This window comes from Ovis aries, chromosome 8, assembly GCF_016772045.2.
Source record: "Ovis aries strain OAR_USU_Benz2616 breed Rambouillet chromosome 8, ARS-UI_Ramb_v3.0, whole genome shotgun sequence".
NCBI classification, from domain to species: domain Eukaryota; kingdom Metazoa; phylum Chordata; class Mammalia; order Artiodactyla; family Bovidae; genus Ovis; species Ovis aries.
Window position 1 is genome coordinate 90,373,290 of NC_056061.1, and position 18,131 is coordinate 90,391,420.

Consider the following 18,131-nt stretch of genomic DNA (forward strand, 5'->3'; position numbering starts at 1 on the left):
ATGTTCTAGTTTGGGAACGATTGAAATATTTCAGTATTTGGTTAAGTTGGGTGAAAATGCTTTTTGCATTTCATATTATGCTCTGCTGACCTTGAACAGAAGTGCAGTGGTTTACACCGATAGGTTTTTCTCGTATTTTCTTTGAAATTTGTGGAGTCTGTATTTTTAGAACCCAGCAAACTCATTAATGTTTTTCTTTTGATCTAAGACCATTGGGACTGTCTTTCTTTTCCAGAAAATCTCTGGCATTAAAAAAAAAAAAACAGAAGAAAGAAGGAAAAGAAAAGTCAGATGCCAGGAGATCTTGGAAATATTCTGAGATTTCTGGAAACACTGTCATAAAGGATTCTGACAAAAGCAGCTTCCTGGAGATTCTAAGACCCAGGTCTTTTGAGTGACGGATGTGTAAGAGGGACACTGTCGCAGAGTGATGCCCTCCTCCACTGCCCGAACCTCACAAGTGCTGTCCTGACGGTCACTGCAGAGTGACCGCTGCCCGTGTTGGGGTCTCGGTGGGCATGAGTGTCATCAGTGCGTGAGCACGGGGGCCCTGAAATGTTGTGCAGATGGACCCCACACCATCTCGGTTGTGATGACTTCCAGACCCCTCACTCTCTCCCTGTGAAAAGCCTGAGTGATACCCACCTGGGCGTTCACTCTGGCCAAATAGTGACCATTGGTCTAGAAGCCTTGGGATGGCTTACAGGCCCTTTGTCCAAGTTGGGTGCTGTGATGAGTCACCTCGGCATGCTCAGGGCAGGCTGGGCCCTGGGTCCATGGGACCATCTGCATTCACGCACAGGACCCGGGCCACTTGCGGGGGATGTCCTGCTGACCTGGGCAGGACCTGGACTCTGCTGGTCCTGTAGGGAGCGCTCAGGCCCAGCTCTGTTTCTGGACACTTTGTGGAAAGTGTGGCCCACACACGTGGAGGGCACCGAGGTTTCCAGTGGGCCTCTGCAGACCTGAGAGTGCCGCTCAGCCCCTCTCTGACGTGCTCCGGGTGCTTTCACTGTGACTTTACTAAAACGCACGACACAGCGCCTGAGAGCGCCGCAGGCATGCAGCCCAGCACACTGGCGTGGCCCCCACCTGCCTCCCTCCCCGCCCCGGTCCAGGGCAGGAGCCGCTGTAGGTCTCCACATGGGCAGGGATAGGGCCAGGGTGGCGAGGTCCTGGCCTCTGCACACCCCGAGCTCCCAGAGGTCAGGGAACCATGTAACCAGGACAAGAGGCCAGGCTGGCGGGCTGCACCTGACTTCTCGTCTCTGAAACAGGGGGTTGGGTCAGGCGAACACAAGGAAGTCTATCTCTCTGAAGGTTTTTCTGATCATGGACGTGTGGTGGTCAGCAACCCTCGCTTGCGTTTGGGGAGCTGAGAAACGGACTGGAAGCTGCATTGCTGACCGCTTGCCTAGCTTCAGATGACCTGCCCTGGAAGAAGGCAGGGCCTCTGAAGTTCCCTCTACCTCCCAGGGAGGCTTTGTTATCTGGTGACGGTGCCCAGGACCAGGGCACAGTTTGGTTGCTCTAAGTCCGTGTTCAAGCTGGTTTTAGAAAAGGCAGAGGAACCAGAGATCAAACTGCCAACATCTGCTGGATCATTGAAAAAGCAAGAGAGTTCCAGAAAAACATCTATTTCTGCTTTATTGACTATGCCAAAGCCTTTGACTGTGTGGATAACAATAAACTGTGGAAAATTCTGAAAGAGATGGGAATACCAGACCGCCTGACCTGCCTCTTGAAAAATCTGTATGCAGGTCAGGAAGCAACAGTTAGAACTGGACATGGAACAATAGGCTGGTTCCAAATAGGAAAAGGAGTGCATCAAGGCTGTATATTGTCACCCTGCTTATTTAACTTCTATGCAGAGTCCATCATGAGAAATGCTGGGCTGGAGGAAGCACAAGCTAGAATCAAGATTGCTGGGAGAAATATCAATAACCTCAGATATGCAGATGACACCACCCTTATGGCAGAAAGTGAAGAGGAACTACAAAGCCTCTTGATGAAAGTGAAAGAGGAGAGTGAAAAGTTAGCTTAAAACTCAAACATTCAGAAAACTAAGATCATGGCATCTGGTCCCATCACATAATGGCAAATAGATGGGGAAACAGTAGAAACAGTGGCTGATTTTATTTTTTTGGGCTCCAAAATCACTGCAGATGGTGACTGCAGCCATGAAATGAAAAGATACTTACTCCTTGGAAGGAAAGTTATGAACAACCCAGACAGCATATTAAAAAGCAGAGACATTACTTTGTCAACAAAGGTCCGTCTAGTCAAAGCTTTGGTTTCTCCAGTGGTCATGTATGGAGGTGAGAGTTGGACTATAAAGAAAGCTGAACACCAAAGAATTGATGCTTTTGACCTGTGGTGTTGGAGAAGACTCTTGAGAGTCCCTTGGACTGCAAGGAGATCCAACCAGTCCATCCTAAAGGAGATCAGTCCTGAATATTCATTGGAAGGACTGATGCTGAAGCTGAAACTCCAATCCTTTGGCCACCTGCTGTGAAGAGCTGACTCATTGGAAAAGACCCTGATGCTGGGAAAGATTGAAGGCAGGAGGAGAAGGGGACGACAGAAAATAAGAGGGCTGGATGGCATCACAGACTCAATGGATGTGGGTTTGGGTAAACTCCGGGAGGTGGTGATGGAGAGGGAGGCCTGGCGTGCTGCAGTCCATGGGGTCACAAACAGTCGGACACGACTGAGCAACTGAACTGAGTTGAACTGAACTGAAGTCAGTGTTGACCTGCCAGCATTTTCTTCAGCAAAGAGTCTCTCTATGGAGGAGTCTGCAGGTGTGTGATGTGTGTGCCTGCGTGTACAGGTTCACGTACTTGTGTGCATGTGGGCAGGCACCTCCGTGCAGGGAGGTTCCGTGTGTGTCCTGCAAGAACATGTGTGTGTGTGTGTGTGTGTGTGTATGTGTGTGTGTCTCTTCTGCCAGGCCCTTTTGGCCAGGCCCGTGTCCTCACTTCCTGCCATGTCTCGTCAGACTCCTCGCACCGCAGGCAGGCTCTGAGATGCCTGTTACACGCGTGGCTCCAGGTCGGTTTAATCAGGCTAGCACTTGTCCCTTGCAGAAGCCCTCCCCAGGCTTGTTGGCCTTAACTTTCCACGGGGTTCTCCCAGGTCTGGTGTTAGATGCACCCTCTCGATGAAAGCAGACACAAGAGGTGGGGCCGTTGCTCTCACGTTCAAACCAGAATCAGAAATACAACAGGACTCTGTGAAATGTCTTAAAAAAAACCCCCAAAACTAAACAAAAACACTTCTCTGTTTGCTTCAGCAACACCTGTATCCTCCAAGACTTCATCGGGGGAGCTGGGCGAGCACAGAGCAGCCTCAGCTGTCCCCTTCCCGCAAAGGTCGAGGCCAAAGTTCACACAAAAGGATCCCGAGACCGCTTGCACGGGGTGCTGGTGTGATGCCTGGACGGTCGCGGTGGTCAGTCTTCACGGAGCCGGTTCTGGTCGGTTGTGTCCTGGATAAACATGTCAGAGACGCCTGAACGCTTTCATATGTTTGTGCGCCACCCCAGTGGTGCACCCTGGGTTTTCCAGTCTAGTTTGTTTCTTTCTTTGTGCGTTTACAATGATGATACATATTTAAGATAGACACTGGGCCCCTTTCTCCTCGGCTCTGAGCCGCTCCCTCTGGTCGAAGGATGTGTGGGCTCTTGCTGCGGCGCTGCCTGCTGGCCGGCTGCAGGCGGGCAGACGAGGAGCCTCCTTGGCGTCCTGCTGGCTCTGTGTCACAGCCTGGGGCTCCGCATCATTTACGCCAAAGAAGACCGCAGCACAGAGTTCTCCGTTTTTCTGAGTCTGGCCTTCAAAATGACAGGTTGGTAAAGTAGTACAACTTTTGAAATACAAGATCTGCTTCATTGGATGCCAATAAAGTAAGAAGCCAGTCACCCTCGGGCTAGTGTTCTGTGGCTGCTACCAACAGAGAGCTGGCTCCTTCACTGGCCCCCAGCCTGGTCCATGCAGGCCCTGTGCTGGCCACGGGGACCCAGCGGAGAGAACTCTTGTGTCCCCAGAACGTTGACCCCCCGATGCTCAGAACCACCAACACGTAGTCGCCCTGCTGTGTCCAGAGTCAGCAGGTCTGTTGACCAGAAAATTACTCAGTGTCACCTCTCCATAGATTTCACAGATGGACTGTAAATAATTCCATATCCCCTCGAGCTCCTTCCTCGGTAAGGAGCTGGCTGGGGGGCTCTCTCTGGGGTGAGGACTCACCTAGGAAGAGTTAGAGGGAACACGGTCCCCTTTCTTCAGGGTCATGTTCCAGCATCGTCCTGTGTCTGTGATGGATGGGGGCCCCGAAAGAAGAGTGCCGAGGCTCGGGGTGGTCCAGCTCAGGGCTGCCTGTAAACGTCAGTGCCCCTGACCTCGTTCTGGCTGAGCCTCCTCGGGCCCTTGTGACTGTTCTCCAGAATTCTTCTGCCTAAAATGGGCAGCAAATGTGTCTCTTCCCATAATCGCTTAATCTGATCTGGAGTGACTTTAGCAAAGTAGGAAATGATTTGCTTCCTGTTTAAAGGACAGCATCCTTAGGAATAACTGCTCTAGGACGTGGCTGTTTGTTTCTGGCTCACAGCGAGTGTTGTAGCATGATGGTCTCTGTGGCTGATGTCTTCTGATGCGTAGACACGCTTGTGAAAAGGGATCTCTTTTACTTTGCAACTGAGAGAAAACAATGAGGAAAACGAGACAACATACCCCGGGAGTTGGCCCCGCATTTCAGTAGGGTGGAAGTGGTGGGCTGCGGTTGAGACCCTTCCCAAGAGTGCAGCCGCTGCGCCCGACTTAGGCGTCTGGGGTGCGGCAGGTGGTCCAGCAGGCGGCCCCCTGGTTTGGCGGGCAGGTAGAGGCTTGCTCTCAGGGACGGGCCCTGCATGTCCTGCTGCACAGTCCTCCTGCGTCCCCGTGCCTGGGTCGCCAGCCGTGTGCCAGTGTAAACCGGAATTTAGCGCTCTGTCCACATAAGAGGTTTGAGAACTCCCCGATCAGTGGCAAACGCACCCGCTTTTGAAGACGGCATTGGAGATAGGAGCGAGGCCCATGGGTTCTTTGACCGATGTATGTGTGTGTGCCGTGTTCTGCCAGAGTTCAGCTGTTGGGAGTAATTTGTAACTCGTCTGGACCCTCGTGGAGAGCTTGCAGGCTGGGAACCGTATCACTTTTCCTTTTAGACAGTCAAACCACAGGTTATACTAAAAAAATGAGGACAGAAGTCCACAGCAGTGTTTTCTCCTCAGCGAAAACACAGGCTGCATTAAAACCACATGTTGCTGAGTGCTGGCAGGAACGCAGATCACGACATGAGGCCCGCATCGACGCACCCCCGGCACACAGGCCCGTCGTGCCAAGGGGCGGCGCCGCGGCGCTTGCCTGGGGTCCGAGATGAGGGCCCCCAGCAGCAGCATCTGTGCTCAGGCCCGGCACCGCGGGGCAGGAGCCCTGAGCCTGGAGCTGGGCCCCAGATGGCGTCTCATCACGGCCAGGAGATTTTACTCCCAGGCAAGCAGAGTCACCCGCTAAAAATGCTGGGCGGTGGACACGTTTGAAGCAGTATCTCTCAGCGTCCAGAGGGCCTTTCAGACCTAGGCAACTTGTAATTTAAATCTGGAAACACTTAAGAAAAATGGGGAAAGCCATTCTTTTCGACTTGTGAGATTCAAGTGAGTTATGTGGGCTGGCAGTCCGCAAAAATAAGCCCCGTGCTCGGGGTGCGGGCCCTGGGCGGGAGACTGGTGGAGGCGGCCCCAGGGGCGGCCTTCTCCGTGGTGGACACAGACTCAGCTGGCCTGCGGTCCTGGGACGATGGGCCCTTCCTGGGGCTCAGCCCAGCCCCCGTAACTCATGCCAGGCTTCTGAGATGAGTGTCGGGGTGAGCAGGCTCTGGTGCCCAGCTCAGATGCAGCAGGTGAGTGGGGGCCGCCTTCCTCACTGTGACCCGATCTCCATGGTGCGTCTCGGCGGCTGTCTCTCCTGACACCTGCGTCCGGAGCTGGGTGGGGCCTGTCCCAGTCTTTCCCTTTTCTGCTGGTTTATGGGGTCCCAGGGGCGTCCTCCCGAGGAACAGGAGGAGCCCCGCGTTTTCCATCCAGTCATCACAGTGGCTGTTCCCTGCGAATGTGTGGAAATCTGTGCTCAGTGCGCCAGGAGGGCTGGTGAAGACACTCGGCTCTTTAATCTGACATCTTGTTGGATTTTCCACTTGAGGTTGGGAGCGCAGGAGCTGGTGTCACTCTGAGATGCTGAGAAACTCAGATGCAGAATGGAGAGCCTGCGGGGTGGACAAGGGTGGACACAGACAGGGCGTGCCCCCTGGGCTGCAGCCACAGGCCAGACGGCCTGTGCCCCTGGGGTGCCTGCCCTCCCACGCCCGGGCCAGTGTCCCTGGGCTGATTCTCACCGTAGCTCTCAGTCGTGGCCCCCACGTGGCACACGGCCTGTCCATGTGCTCCGGAGTATGTCCTTGGGTCCTGGAGTCTGTCCATGGCCCGTAGGGGTGCCTTCCGACTTCCGCTGTCCAGGAAGTAGAGTCCGCCTCTCCCTACGGTTGAGCCCAGTGGCTTTTCGGAGACGTGGTCTCCTGCCTCCCTGGGCGTGGAGGACACCCCACTCTATCTGCCAGGTCTGGCCTCCCCTCAGGGACACTGGCGCCCTGACAGGTGCCCGCCCGCAGCCGCCCGCCCCGTGAGGCCCCTGCGGCCCGGCTGCCCACGTGGTACCTCTGCTGCGCGTCTCCAGGGACCTGACCAGCGCCCTGCCCTGTGCCTCCCCGCAGACGTGTCCAGGTGCGTGGCCGAGAGGAAGTACACCCAGGAGCAGGCCCGCAGGGAGCTGCAGCAAGTGTTCATCCCCGAGTGCAGTGAGGACGGGACCTACAGCCAGGTGGGCGGCCTCTCCCCCTCGGGGCGGGGCTCCCTCCTCGGAGCAGGCGCTCCTGTCCTGGGGAGTGGACGGGGTCCCGCCGGCCCGCTCACAGCAGAGACCCCAGCCCCAGTGCGATGGCGCTTCTGGAGGGGCACCCGCCAGGTCACAGGTCAGGGTCACATGCGCCATCTTCCTTTCTCGAGGTCACCTTGTCCATCAGTGGCAGCGTCTAATCACCCAGCTCTCCACCCGGAATGGGTCAATATTATCATTGTCATTTTGTATTAAAGGAAATGAATTCCTGAGAAGCCCTGCTAACTGACGTATTAGCTTTTGATAGGGAAAAAAGCAAACGAGATGGGATCTGTCATGAGCCAGCCAATAGTACAGGCTTCCCTGGTGGCTCAGCTGGTAAAGAATCTGCCTGCAGTGCGGGAGACCTGGGATCCATCTCTGGGTTGGGAAGATTCCCCTGGAGAAGGGAAAGGCTACCCACTCCAGGATTCTGGCCTGGAGAATTCCGTGGGCTGGGTAGTCCATGGGGTTGCAGAGAGACTGAGCAACTTTCGCGTTAGATTTCACCCAATAATGTGACTTCTGTGCGTTGTTTACAGCAATCACTTGACCTTTGGAAGACTCAGGGAGGAGAGAGACAGAGGGAGGTTGGAGCTGTGGGTGGCATCCACTCAGGCTGGCCGGTGGGGGGCAGGTGGGGCCAGGACAGAGCATCTCACTGGCAGCTGGACACATCTCCTGTCCCCAACTCTGCTTCGGGCCTATGGGCAGACCCGGAGCAAGTGTCCTGACTGCTCAGTGCCTCGGACCGCCTCTCGTAAGATGAGGGCCGGTGGAGGATTAGACTCTGAACAGTGACGGGCCGGCACTACCGGCGTAGGGTGCAAACAGCCCGGCTCCTTTCAGCCCTCAGATCCAGGTCCAGGGCACCACGGGGTCCCTTGCCAGGTGTCCAGACGCAGCCCGCAGGAAGCCCTGGGCCTCCTGGCGTGCCGGGAGGAGCCATGGGCGCCCCTGCGGGCACTGACCGCTCTGTCTGTCCCTTCCCCGCAGATCCAGTGCCACAGCTACACGGGGTACTGCTGGTGCGTGACGCCCAACGGGAGGCCCATCAGCGGCACCGCCGTGGCCCACAAGACACCCCGCTGTCCCGGTAGGTCTCACTCAGCTCACGTGGCGAACCCGTGGCTGGCGCTGCTGGCTGTTTGCCGACTGTCTCACGAATGTCTGCTTGTAACCGCAAAGGAAGTCAGTTTAGGTGGGATTATGGGGAATATTGGGATACATTTGCGTCACTGGACAAAGCCCAAGATATTATGAGACCTTTGTTTTCAAGAAAGCTTGAGCAAGTGGAAGATCTGGTTCTGAACCAGCATAGGTTATGGCAGTTCAGGATTCGTAATTTTTAGCAGTGGCCGCGAGGACTGTGGTCCACAGCAGAAATGACCAAATGTTTTCGTTGGCTGAAAGAAGCGAGCGTTTCTGGGTTTGTATGTATATGATTGCAAAGAAAAAGCAGATCATTCTTCACAGATCCCTTTCCAGATGGTTTGTTTGTGTTATTTTATTACTCATAAGTGGGCTTGATGTACTGAAGGTAATAACCCTGGCGGGAGAATAATCTATAAAAGGGTCTGTTTTCCATTAATAATTTACCAAAATGTTATAAATGGTCCAGATCATTTTTATTTGAAAATGGTCTGCAGCTTGAGTTTTGATTAATTGGTGACGGAGACTTGTCAGACCGTTTACCAAGACGCTTCATGATCTATGCGTCACGACTATACTGGATTAAACTCACTAAGGAAAAACACATGTTATGTGACAACACGAAACATCCTCCTGAATTTTCACATAAAATGTTGAGGCATTTGTACTTAGAGTTTACTTTCAAGCCTCTTTTCTGTTTGAAGAGCAGGCATCTTATAATTAGAAATTCTGCCCATGGTTCAGACATTTATACCAGGAGCCAAGTCACTGGTCAGAACTCATAACTGCTTCACCATGATGACACACGTAATTAACAGAAACACAAAACCTAATATTTCAAGTGACTGGTCATCACTTAAAAGCCAGAGGGTGTGCATAATGTGGAATTAAAGGATCTTTATTTTTAAAACAGTTATGTCATCCAATACCTAAAAATTGCTGAAAATATGTTTTTAGTGAGCTAACATTTGCACCTAATAATTCTTTTACAAACTCATGGAGTAAATGAAAGAGAAAAAAAAAATAGCATAATGAGTTGGCCTCTGTGTCCCTCAGTCTGAGAGATGCTCGCAAATGCTTATTTCATTTCAACCAGGTACCAGCATTTTGAGTCATGTTGAGCCTTATTTTATGAAGGAGAAAGCAGAAGACGTACCTGTTTCCGTGATGTTAGTGAAACCTTTTGAAAAATTAAGTAGTGTCTGAAAGCACTTTCTTAGAAAACCATGAACGAAGTTGGCCAGGTTTCTTGTAATTTCCCTATAATACTTCGTTTCTAGGATCAAAACACTCTACTGTTCACTCACATTGATTTTTCCAACCAGGTAGCAGCCACATTTTACTGTATAGAAGTGTTCCATTGTTTCCACTGTCCATCTGGATATTTTGGTTGAAGGGATGGGTATGGAAGTAAGATTATTCCTGAATCTGGTGTTTATTGCATGGAAAGTGCCACGGGGGCAGAGAGGGGTGTCTCTGAGGACACGTGCGGTGTGGGTGGGGCAGGCTCCTTGGAGACCTGGCCCCTCCTTGTAGGAGCACCTTCCTTTTCACTTCTGTGGCTTGGTTTTGCAGCTTGGCCAGAGTTATGAAAAGATTCCACTAATCCCCAGCAGTATTCACGCTTTTATTCTGCAGAAACGTGGGCGGAGAAGCAGGCGCCTGTCCTCAGAACATGCGTGGAGGCTGTGCAAGGGAGTTTGGGGAGGACGGGTCGCACACACACAGTTTATGCTGGGCTTTTGCTGATGTATCAGAGCTTCTTCCCAGTTATAGATAGCTCCTCACCAACCACGTGGAAGGACGTGGTGATGGGCATCGCTTTGCTGAGCCTGTGCTTGACACTGGGCCTGCCCGCTGGTCGGGCTCCATCCGCACACCCCGGGAGCATCCTCCTTCCTTCTCTGGGATGCAGGCTGACACCTGCTCTGGTTGGCATGCCTGGTCCACTCTGTAGAGGACAGATGTGATTTCCGTCCAGTTTATTACAATCAGGTAAACGCCAGCATCCAACAGTGGTCTTTGACCCTGGAGTTCTTACCACAGAAGCACTTTCTCTAGAAATTTGGAGATCAGAAAAAGGTGTTAAAACTTAGCAGTAAACACTAATGCTCTCAGAATGCACGTATGTGTGTGTGTTATGAGTTGGTGCAAACACACGTGTCAGCAGCCTGTGAGGAGGGCGGGGAATGTCCATTCACGGCTGACTGCAGTGGAGGAGAGGGGCCCGCCTGCCATGTCCCCCGGCCCACTCCTCCCCGAAAGACCTTCAACCAAAGGATTCTTTTATTTCACGATTATGTGTTTCTAAATCATTAATGCAAAGCACCCAAATTCCTATGAATCAATAAGAAAACTGGAATAATGAGGCGATCTAGCAGAAAAAGTCAGAAGTCTTGAACGGTCAGCATTTTATAAATGAGGAAACCCTAAGGACCATAGCTCAGTTGGTAAAGAATCTGCCCACAATGCGGGAGACCTGGGTTCGATCCCTGCATTGGGAAGATCCCCTGGAGACAGAGAAGGCTACCCACTCCAGTATTCTGACCTGGAGAATTCCATGGACTGCGTAGTTCACGGGGTCACAAAGAGTCAGACACGACTGAGCGACTTTCAGGAAAGAAAAAGGACCAGTGAGCAGAGGAAGAGATGCTTGGGCTCATTAGCACAGACCAGGGAGCTGCTCACTGGCCTCCCGGGAGACTCCCAGCTGGGGAAGGAGCTACTGCCCCCCACCACGGTGACTCCTCGTGACCCTGGGACCCCTCACCCACTTTCATAAGCTTCCATCAAGTCAGTTCACTTCCTTGCCTGCTGTCAGTCGGGAGCTGATGGGTAATTGCACAGCTTTTCGGGAGTGGACGACCACCCTTGTCTTTCCTTCTGGCTGTGGGCTCATGATTTTCAATGGAGCTCATGCTGCAGGAGGCAGAGGGCTTCCCTGGAGAGAAATTGGCCCCTTTAGCCCCTGTGGACACCTGTTTCCTGGAGACAGTCATTCACCGGGTGAGACCCCTGAGGATGTGATCAGAGCCGTCCCTTCAGTGAATTGTGGTGGTCCATCCTGTGGGTCTCATGGTCCTTCCCGTGGGTCTTGTCCTTCAGAGAACACTCACTCCACCCTCCCTCCCTGGAAGCCCACTCCTCATTTCTTATTAATGACCATCTCCACGAGCAGCACTCACCAAGCGTTTGCTGGGCCAGGTGCCCACGTCTGCTCAGAGCTCTGCTGACACCCCTGTTGGGGGCCTGGGAGTTCTGTGCAGAAGCCGCAGGCACTCGGGGAGGGGGCGGCTCACCGTCCAGGATAATGGGGGTGGGGGAGATGTCTAGAGGAGGGGGTTCCTGGAAAAGGGGAGCGTGTTGGCCGGCACAGGAAAGGGGCAGAACAGTTTCTCTCCCAGCGCTTATAAGCAAGGAGATCCAACCAGTCCATCCTAAAGGAAATCAGTCCTGAATATTCACTGGAAGGACTGATGCTGAAGCTGAAGCTCTAGTACTCTGGCCACTTGATTCGAAGAGCTGACTCATTTGAAAAGACCCTGATGCTGGGAAAGATTGAAGGCAGGAGGAGAAGGGGAAGACAGAGGATGAGATGGTTGGGCGGCATCACTGACTCAACGGACATGAGTTTGAGCAAGCTCCGAGAGATGGTGATGGACAGGGAGGCCTGGCGGGCTGCAGTCCATGGGGTCGTAAAGAGTCGGACGGGCTTCCCTGGTGGCTCAGATGGTAAAGACTCTGAGTGCAGTCCAGGACCCAGGTTTGATTCCTGGGTCAGGAAGATCCCATGGAGAAGGAAATGGCAACCCAGTCCAGTATTCTTGCCTGGAGAATCCCATGGAGAGAGGAGCCTGGCAGGCTACAGTCCATGGGGTCGCAAAGCGTTGGACACAACTGAGCGACTGAACAGTAACCTCCTGTCCCTCACCGTGTTGGTTCCTGAGTTGGGCGGGGAATGTGAGGAGGGCGGAAGTCCTTCCCTACTTCTGGGCCAGCTCCAGTGACCCTGGGAGGCATTCAGGACTGAAGGCTGCTCTTTGAGCTGCATCCAGACACATCCCCAGCCTCGCCTGGCCTGACAGCAGGTGGTCCTGCTTGCGGCTTGGAGATGGTCCCCCTAGCCCTGCTGGTTAGACCCCAGGTTTGCAGGGCCGGGGCCGGGGATGGGGCGTCGCTTGCTCCAGGGATGCTCAGAAATGTACGGCCACCCCCAGGGAGTCCACTGAACCTTCCTCCATCCTTGGCACCACTGTGGGGCCGGGTTTCTGGGTCTCCATGCGGGTACAGCTGACCTGGAGTTCCTCTGTAGGAGTTTTCTCTTTTTCTTCTTCCTTCTGAAGGTTTGAAGACACACATTGCTAGAGGCAGGAGATGAGCTTAAAAACAAAGGGCTTCTTTCCGAGGGAGGCTGTTTGTAGTCGGCTCGCTCCAGATTATTTGGAAACAGCTTCAGGGGTTTTAATCTCATCTTCCTCTGAAACAGTGCACCCGAGCCAAGAGCTTACTCCTGGCAGAAATACAAAGCGGCCGAAGACACTGGAAGCTGAGCCTACTCGTAGGAGCTCTTCACGTTACAATATCCAAAGAACCTCCCTGTGTAGCTCAGCTTGAGGTGTGTGTTTGAAGGGAGGCATCTCGGCTTGTGGCAGAGAGACTCTCCTTGACGGGGCCGGCGAGCCTGGCCCGCCCCGCCCCGCCCTCTGGGCGCTGAGTCACCGGCAGGGACAGCATCTCCTGCGAAGTGGAAGCCTTGCTCTGCTGGCCTTGGCCACGAGGCGCGCTCGAGGGGCCCTTCCTTCGGGTGCAGGGCTTTAACGATAGAAAGCCGCCTGCGAGTGTGCCATGCTCACGGGCATGCCGGCCGCTGCTTCTCAGACCGGCTTCCAGATGCGGCTTTCGGAAGGCCCGCTCACACTTAACAGAGACGCTCGGAGTAGACTGAGTAGCTTCTCTGGATGTTGTTTGCACGGATTGCGCTACAGCCTTTGGGTTTTCCCGTCAGGCCTTAAGTTTCGGCCTCTGCCTGGAACGGGGAACTGCCCGTTTGTATGGTCATCTTTTTGATTTCTGAAAGCTTTCACTTTATAAAGAGAAGCTGGGTTTGCTTTTTTGTTTCATGAATGAATTTCCCTGGCACTAAATTAAGGGCCCTGCATAGCTGAGGAACTTGAAAGAAACATCCAGAACAATTGAATTCCCCAATACTGAAATCAACAACACAGCTGTGCTTCTGAAGTGTCTCTTTATGAGAATTCAAGTGCGCATTAAGTTGCTTGCTGGATGGAAACGGTTACAGATCACAGGGAACATTTTTTTCCCTCAAAATGGCTTTTTCTTCAGGCTTAACAATTCTCTTCCTGAAAAATGATAGTTGTCGAAATAAAATATTTCAATAGCTATTGGCAAGGAAATGTGAAAACAAGCAACTGTCATAGGAAGTAGGAAATGGACTGAGAGAGGGGCCCGCTTTTCAAGTGGACGTGAGCCCCAGGGGCGGGGCAGGCTTTGCTGCCAACCCGTGTCCATTTCCCCAATGAAGCCACATTTCAGAGAAAAATGTGTATTATTTCACCTTCTAACACCTACTGTTATGATGACTTTTGAAGTATTAGGAAATTTACGTCCAAGATGAGGAAAAAAAATAGCAATTTGATATAGACAACATGAGCTACGCAAAATTTCCAATAAAAGTTCCAGATTGTGGACATTTCAGAACACTGAAGAATTTTTTAAAAAATTAAGTCAAGCATTCAAGGGAGAGAGCACAGTGTGTGGCTATTGTGCCAAGGAAACCTGGGAAGCCTGAGGGTCAGCGTGAAGACCTCCCTGCGAGTGTCTGCCCAGCACCGGCCAGGAGGCAGCTCTGAGGAGGCAGCTCTGAGGAGGCAGCGTCGGCCGTGCCTGGTGTTGGTGCTGGGAGCGTCCATCTGTCTGTCTTTTCCTTTCCAGTGTAGGCTGCTTTGGCCTTGTTTATCTACCCAATGGGCAATATTTTGGTATTATTATGTTTCCTCTCTGGAAAAATGTACTTACTGGTGTCTTACGGCTTGTATAATAATCAACTCTATTGTTGTGCTGAATATTTCAGTATACATTTAATTTGGTGGCTAATTTATTATCACTTCCTCCATTACTTTAAGAGTTTTCTGCAAGCTGTCCTCTTCACACTTAGGCCATAAATGGATTTTTCTCATACTTTTTAATACTTAAGAAAACTTTATAAGATAAACTAAGAAGTCTTTTAGAACTCACTGGTCCCAGGCTCTATACCTCTATACAAAGAACAGTGGGTTATCTCTTCCAGAGGTATACCATATCTCTGAATTAAAAGAAGTGTATGTATTTTCCTTCTTTTTTTTAAGCAAACAGTACATTTTTTTCAACAGCACCTTTTAAATACCAATAGTCAAACGCTGGAAAGATTTATGATACTATTGACCATGAGTGACCTTTCTGCAGGAGTGAGACTCATGTTTTCTCCGGCCACTGCAGTATGTAACATTCAGGCCTTAAAGAGGACACTGACGGAAGGCAAATCAGAAGTAACCACTAATTTTTTTTCATTTGTGATTTCTGTATTTCCTCTCTTACCATCTAGAGAAGGGCATTCTCAGATGGGGGGCGTCAGGACGCTCAGCTCAGAGCTGAGCTCAGCATCCCTTTTATCTAACGCTGTCTCACCAGGAATCCCAGCTTTTCAAAGGCAGCATCACCAGGGAAGAGAGAGGAGCCGAGCGGAGGGAGCCCAGCACCACAGCCTCTCCCCTTCGGGACGGGGCTCCAGCCTTCCTCCCGCCCGTCAGCTTCTCAGAGGCTCACTGTGGGGAAACAGGCCAGCTTTGTTTGCGTTCTGCGTCCACAGAAGTGTAAAAATAGGAAAACAGGAGATGTTGCGGTAGGTCGAGGGAGCCGCGGGGTCTTGACAGACAAGACGGAGACGAGTTCATGGTAACAGAAAGAATCCATTAGTAACAACACTGTTAATAACAACTGCAGAGTGCCCAGGCCAAGCCCTTTTCCTCGGAGCTCTGGAACCCAAATTTCAGTCCACACAGAGCTGGATAACAGACTCCGGGGCTGTACCCCAGAATTTCTGATCCAGGGGTCTGGAGGGGAGTCCGAAGTCCTGCCTTCCTGACCAGTTTCCAGGTGAGGATGCTGGTCTCCTGGGCAGTGGGGCACCTGCTTGAGAGCCGACCTTGCAGTGACCTGTCCCCAGCCCTGAGTGAGGGACACAGGGCCCGGCTTGGTCTCTCCTCGAGGAGGCCTGACCGTCCACTGGGGCCTGTCATGATCCCACCACCAGGACGTGACCTGCGCTGAGCAGGAAGGTTGCCTGAGTCCCTCAGCCGTCTGGGAGGGAAGGTGCACGTCCAGCCAGCAGGTGATGCTGAGAAGGCGCAGGTGGCTGCAGGGACCCCCACGGTGGTAGGCGGAACTCACCCTGGGGCACCGGGTCTCAGAGGGATGCCCACGGCCCTTGGCACGGGGCCGGGTGGGCGGTCTGCAGGGTCCTGGCCCAAGATCCCCTGCGTTGGCTCCAGAGAGGCATGCACCTTTGACCCGGGCTGGCATGCGGGGGTGAGCTCCGGAGGATGCCCTGCCCCCGGGGATGCCCACTTCAGTGCTGGCAGAGGGAGCAGGGCCCTGGCACCTGCTCCAGCTCACCCTGCCTCTGTTGCCCTGTAGGTCAGGCTGCTCACCCCCTGCCTGGCTAGGTGCACTCTCTCGGAGCCCTTCCCCTGCCTCTGGCCTTGGAGGGTGACCCCAGGTTACAGCAGGGTCCCTGGAGTCTGTCCTCAAGGGTTTAGACTCTGGAGGGCAGGCTGTGTATCAGGGGCTCTGGGGAGTGAAACTCTGGATTTGTGGGTGCTTCCTGCCAAGGAAGAGAGCTGGTGAGGATGTGAGTGAACACTGAAGGCATCTGGAAAGTGGGGTGGGGGGTCACGGACCAGTGCCTCACCTTACTTGGCTGGTGCGGTCCAGTCAGACAAGGCCAGGGCAGCGTCAGCCCTGGGGCTGCACTGACGCTGTCTCGCAGGCAGGTGGAAGGCCCCCGCGGTGCTGATTTCTGGGTCTTCCTCTGCTCTGACACAAACGTTCACAGAACTGCACCCCCGTCCACTCTGGGAGGTAACCGGGGGCACGGAGCCACAGCGATCTATCAGACGTCAGCCTGGTGGCATCACTGTGCATGCTGGTCTGACTGCGTGATGACCCCCAGCACCCCCTGAAAGGCTGCCTTCCAGGGACTCCGACTCTGCCATGGCCTCGGTGCCCAGCGCCCGCTCCTCCCCTGCGGGTTCCTGCCTCTGCACTCCAGCCCCTGTGCCTGTCAGCAGCTGAGAGTGGGCGAGTGGGTCTGGGGTCAAACAGAGCCGTCAGAGCGCCTGGGTAGGACCCTTCAGGGTGAGCTCAGGCCATCCCCATGCTGGTGTCTGAGAGGCCGTGGTGTGGAGAGCTGCCTGCCAGCTGTGTCCTCGCAGACAGATGATGCGTGGAAGGACAAGGACATGGCAGAGACACTTCTGGGCACCGGCTGTGCCCTGGGACCCTCTCCTCCTGGGCAGGTGCTGTGTCCCTCTGCCTTCCTCTCTGCCTCGCGCCTTCCTCCTTCCCTTTTTCTCCAGGAGGTCTGCCCCGGCTGCTCAGACCACATCAGCTCCTCTGTGGGCTAAAACTACGGGCATGGACCCCAGCTCTGCTGTTCCTGATCAGTGACCTTGGGCTGTTAGGCCGCTCTCGGGGTCTCAGGGCCCTCATTTCCTGGGCCTACGAGGGGTGCCCACTTCAGGGTTGCTGTTGGCATTAGAGGGCTTAGTGTGTGTGTGAAGTTCATAGAATGATGACCAGCACACACCAGGAACTGTGCAGACATCCACCGCGCACTCAGTCGTCATGTGAATTGTCTGAGTAATTGCTGCCTAGTGCCTTTCAGTCCGAAGGAGGCGGGACTTTTTGTGCTGTACCCCCCGAGCATGTTGAGTGAGCGGACGAATGAAAGTGGCCACAGAAAGGCCGGTTCACACGGGTGTCCTGCCGGTGGCGGCACATTTTGGCCACTCACTCTGAGTGGAGCCAGGGCTGCTCTTTGCTGAGAGTGCTTGTCACCCTCTTGATGCACAGGCGTGCGCACGTGGGGAGAGGCTTCAGGAGGAAAAGGAGTGCACAGACCCCTGAGTGTCCTGGGGTATTTTAAGGGAGCCACCCCGGAGGCCTCTGTTGTGTGTTGGTTTCTCTGCGGGCTTCCTGCTGCCCAAGAGGCAGGTGATCCCCACGCTGTCCTTGCAGAGAGGAGGAGACTCAGCATCGGGCAGGCGGGCACACCTGCCAGGGCACCGAGCTGGTGGGTGGCAAGGTCCATCTCTCCCCCACACTCTTCCCGCTTCCCGCAGCGCCCGGCCTCCCTCTCTCCCACGATCGTTCTTGTCACCTGCACGGGGTCCTGCCCGGAAAGCACAAGGCAGGGCAGCCAGACAGCGCCTGGGAGAAGCCAGGAGTCCCTGCCTGGAGGAAGGGCCCAGCAGGACGGCGAGACCAGGCTGAGGTGCGGGGCTTCATGCACCTCTGCTCCCAAGAGTTCAGGGTTGGCAGTCCCAGTGGGAAGGAAGTACTCATCCGGAAGGGAAGGGGAGCTGAGCCGCTGGGCTCTTCCAGGCCCCCTCCCTTCCTGACCCCCTCCCCTCCCCTCCCCTCCCCCTCCTGTCCCTCCCCTCCCCTCCCCCTCCCTTCCTACATGCCTGCCCTCCTTCCTCTTCCTCTTCCTCTTTCTCTCCTTCTTTCCTTTTTCTCCCTTTCTTTTCTTTCCTGCTTCCTTCCTTCCTTGCTCCCCGCTCTCTTCCTCTCCCTCTCTCTGGCTGCAGCAAAGCCACGTGACGGTGTGACTCTGCTCCTGGGATTCCAGAAAGGGATAAGTCATGCCGCTTGTTTAACTCCGCTCTGAAAGACCATCAATCGCCTGCTAAGCAAGTGCCCGCCTGCAGCGCGCTGACCTCATTAAACCCTCTG

The 18,131-nt window shown here is 53.9% G+C and overlaps 1 protein-coding gene across 3 annotated transcripts in view; it reads left to right on the top strand.

Moving 5' to 3' along the window:
* The window catches only part of SMOC2 (SPARC related modular calcium binding 2), a 162,434-nt gene that overhangs the window by 55,421 nt on the left and 88,882 nt on the right, over positions 1-18,131 (top strand). For all 3 annotated transcript variants that reach the window (XM_027972681.2, XM_060419334.1, XM_027972682.2), the window contains exons 3-4: positions 6,808-6,914; positions 7,965-8,064. In XM_027972681.2, coding sequence (XP_027828482.1) covers positions 6,808-6,914; positions 7,965-8,064 — 207 coding nt within the window. The remainder of the gene's footprint in view (positions 1-6,807; positions 6,915-7,964; positions 8,065-18,131) is intronic.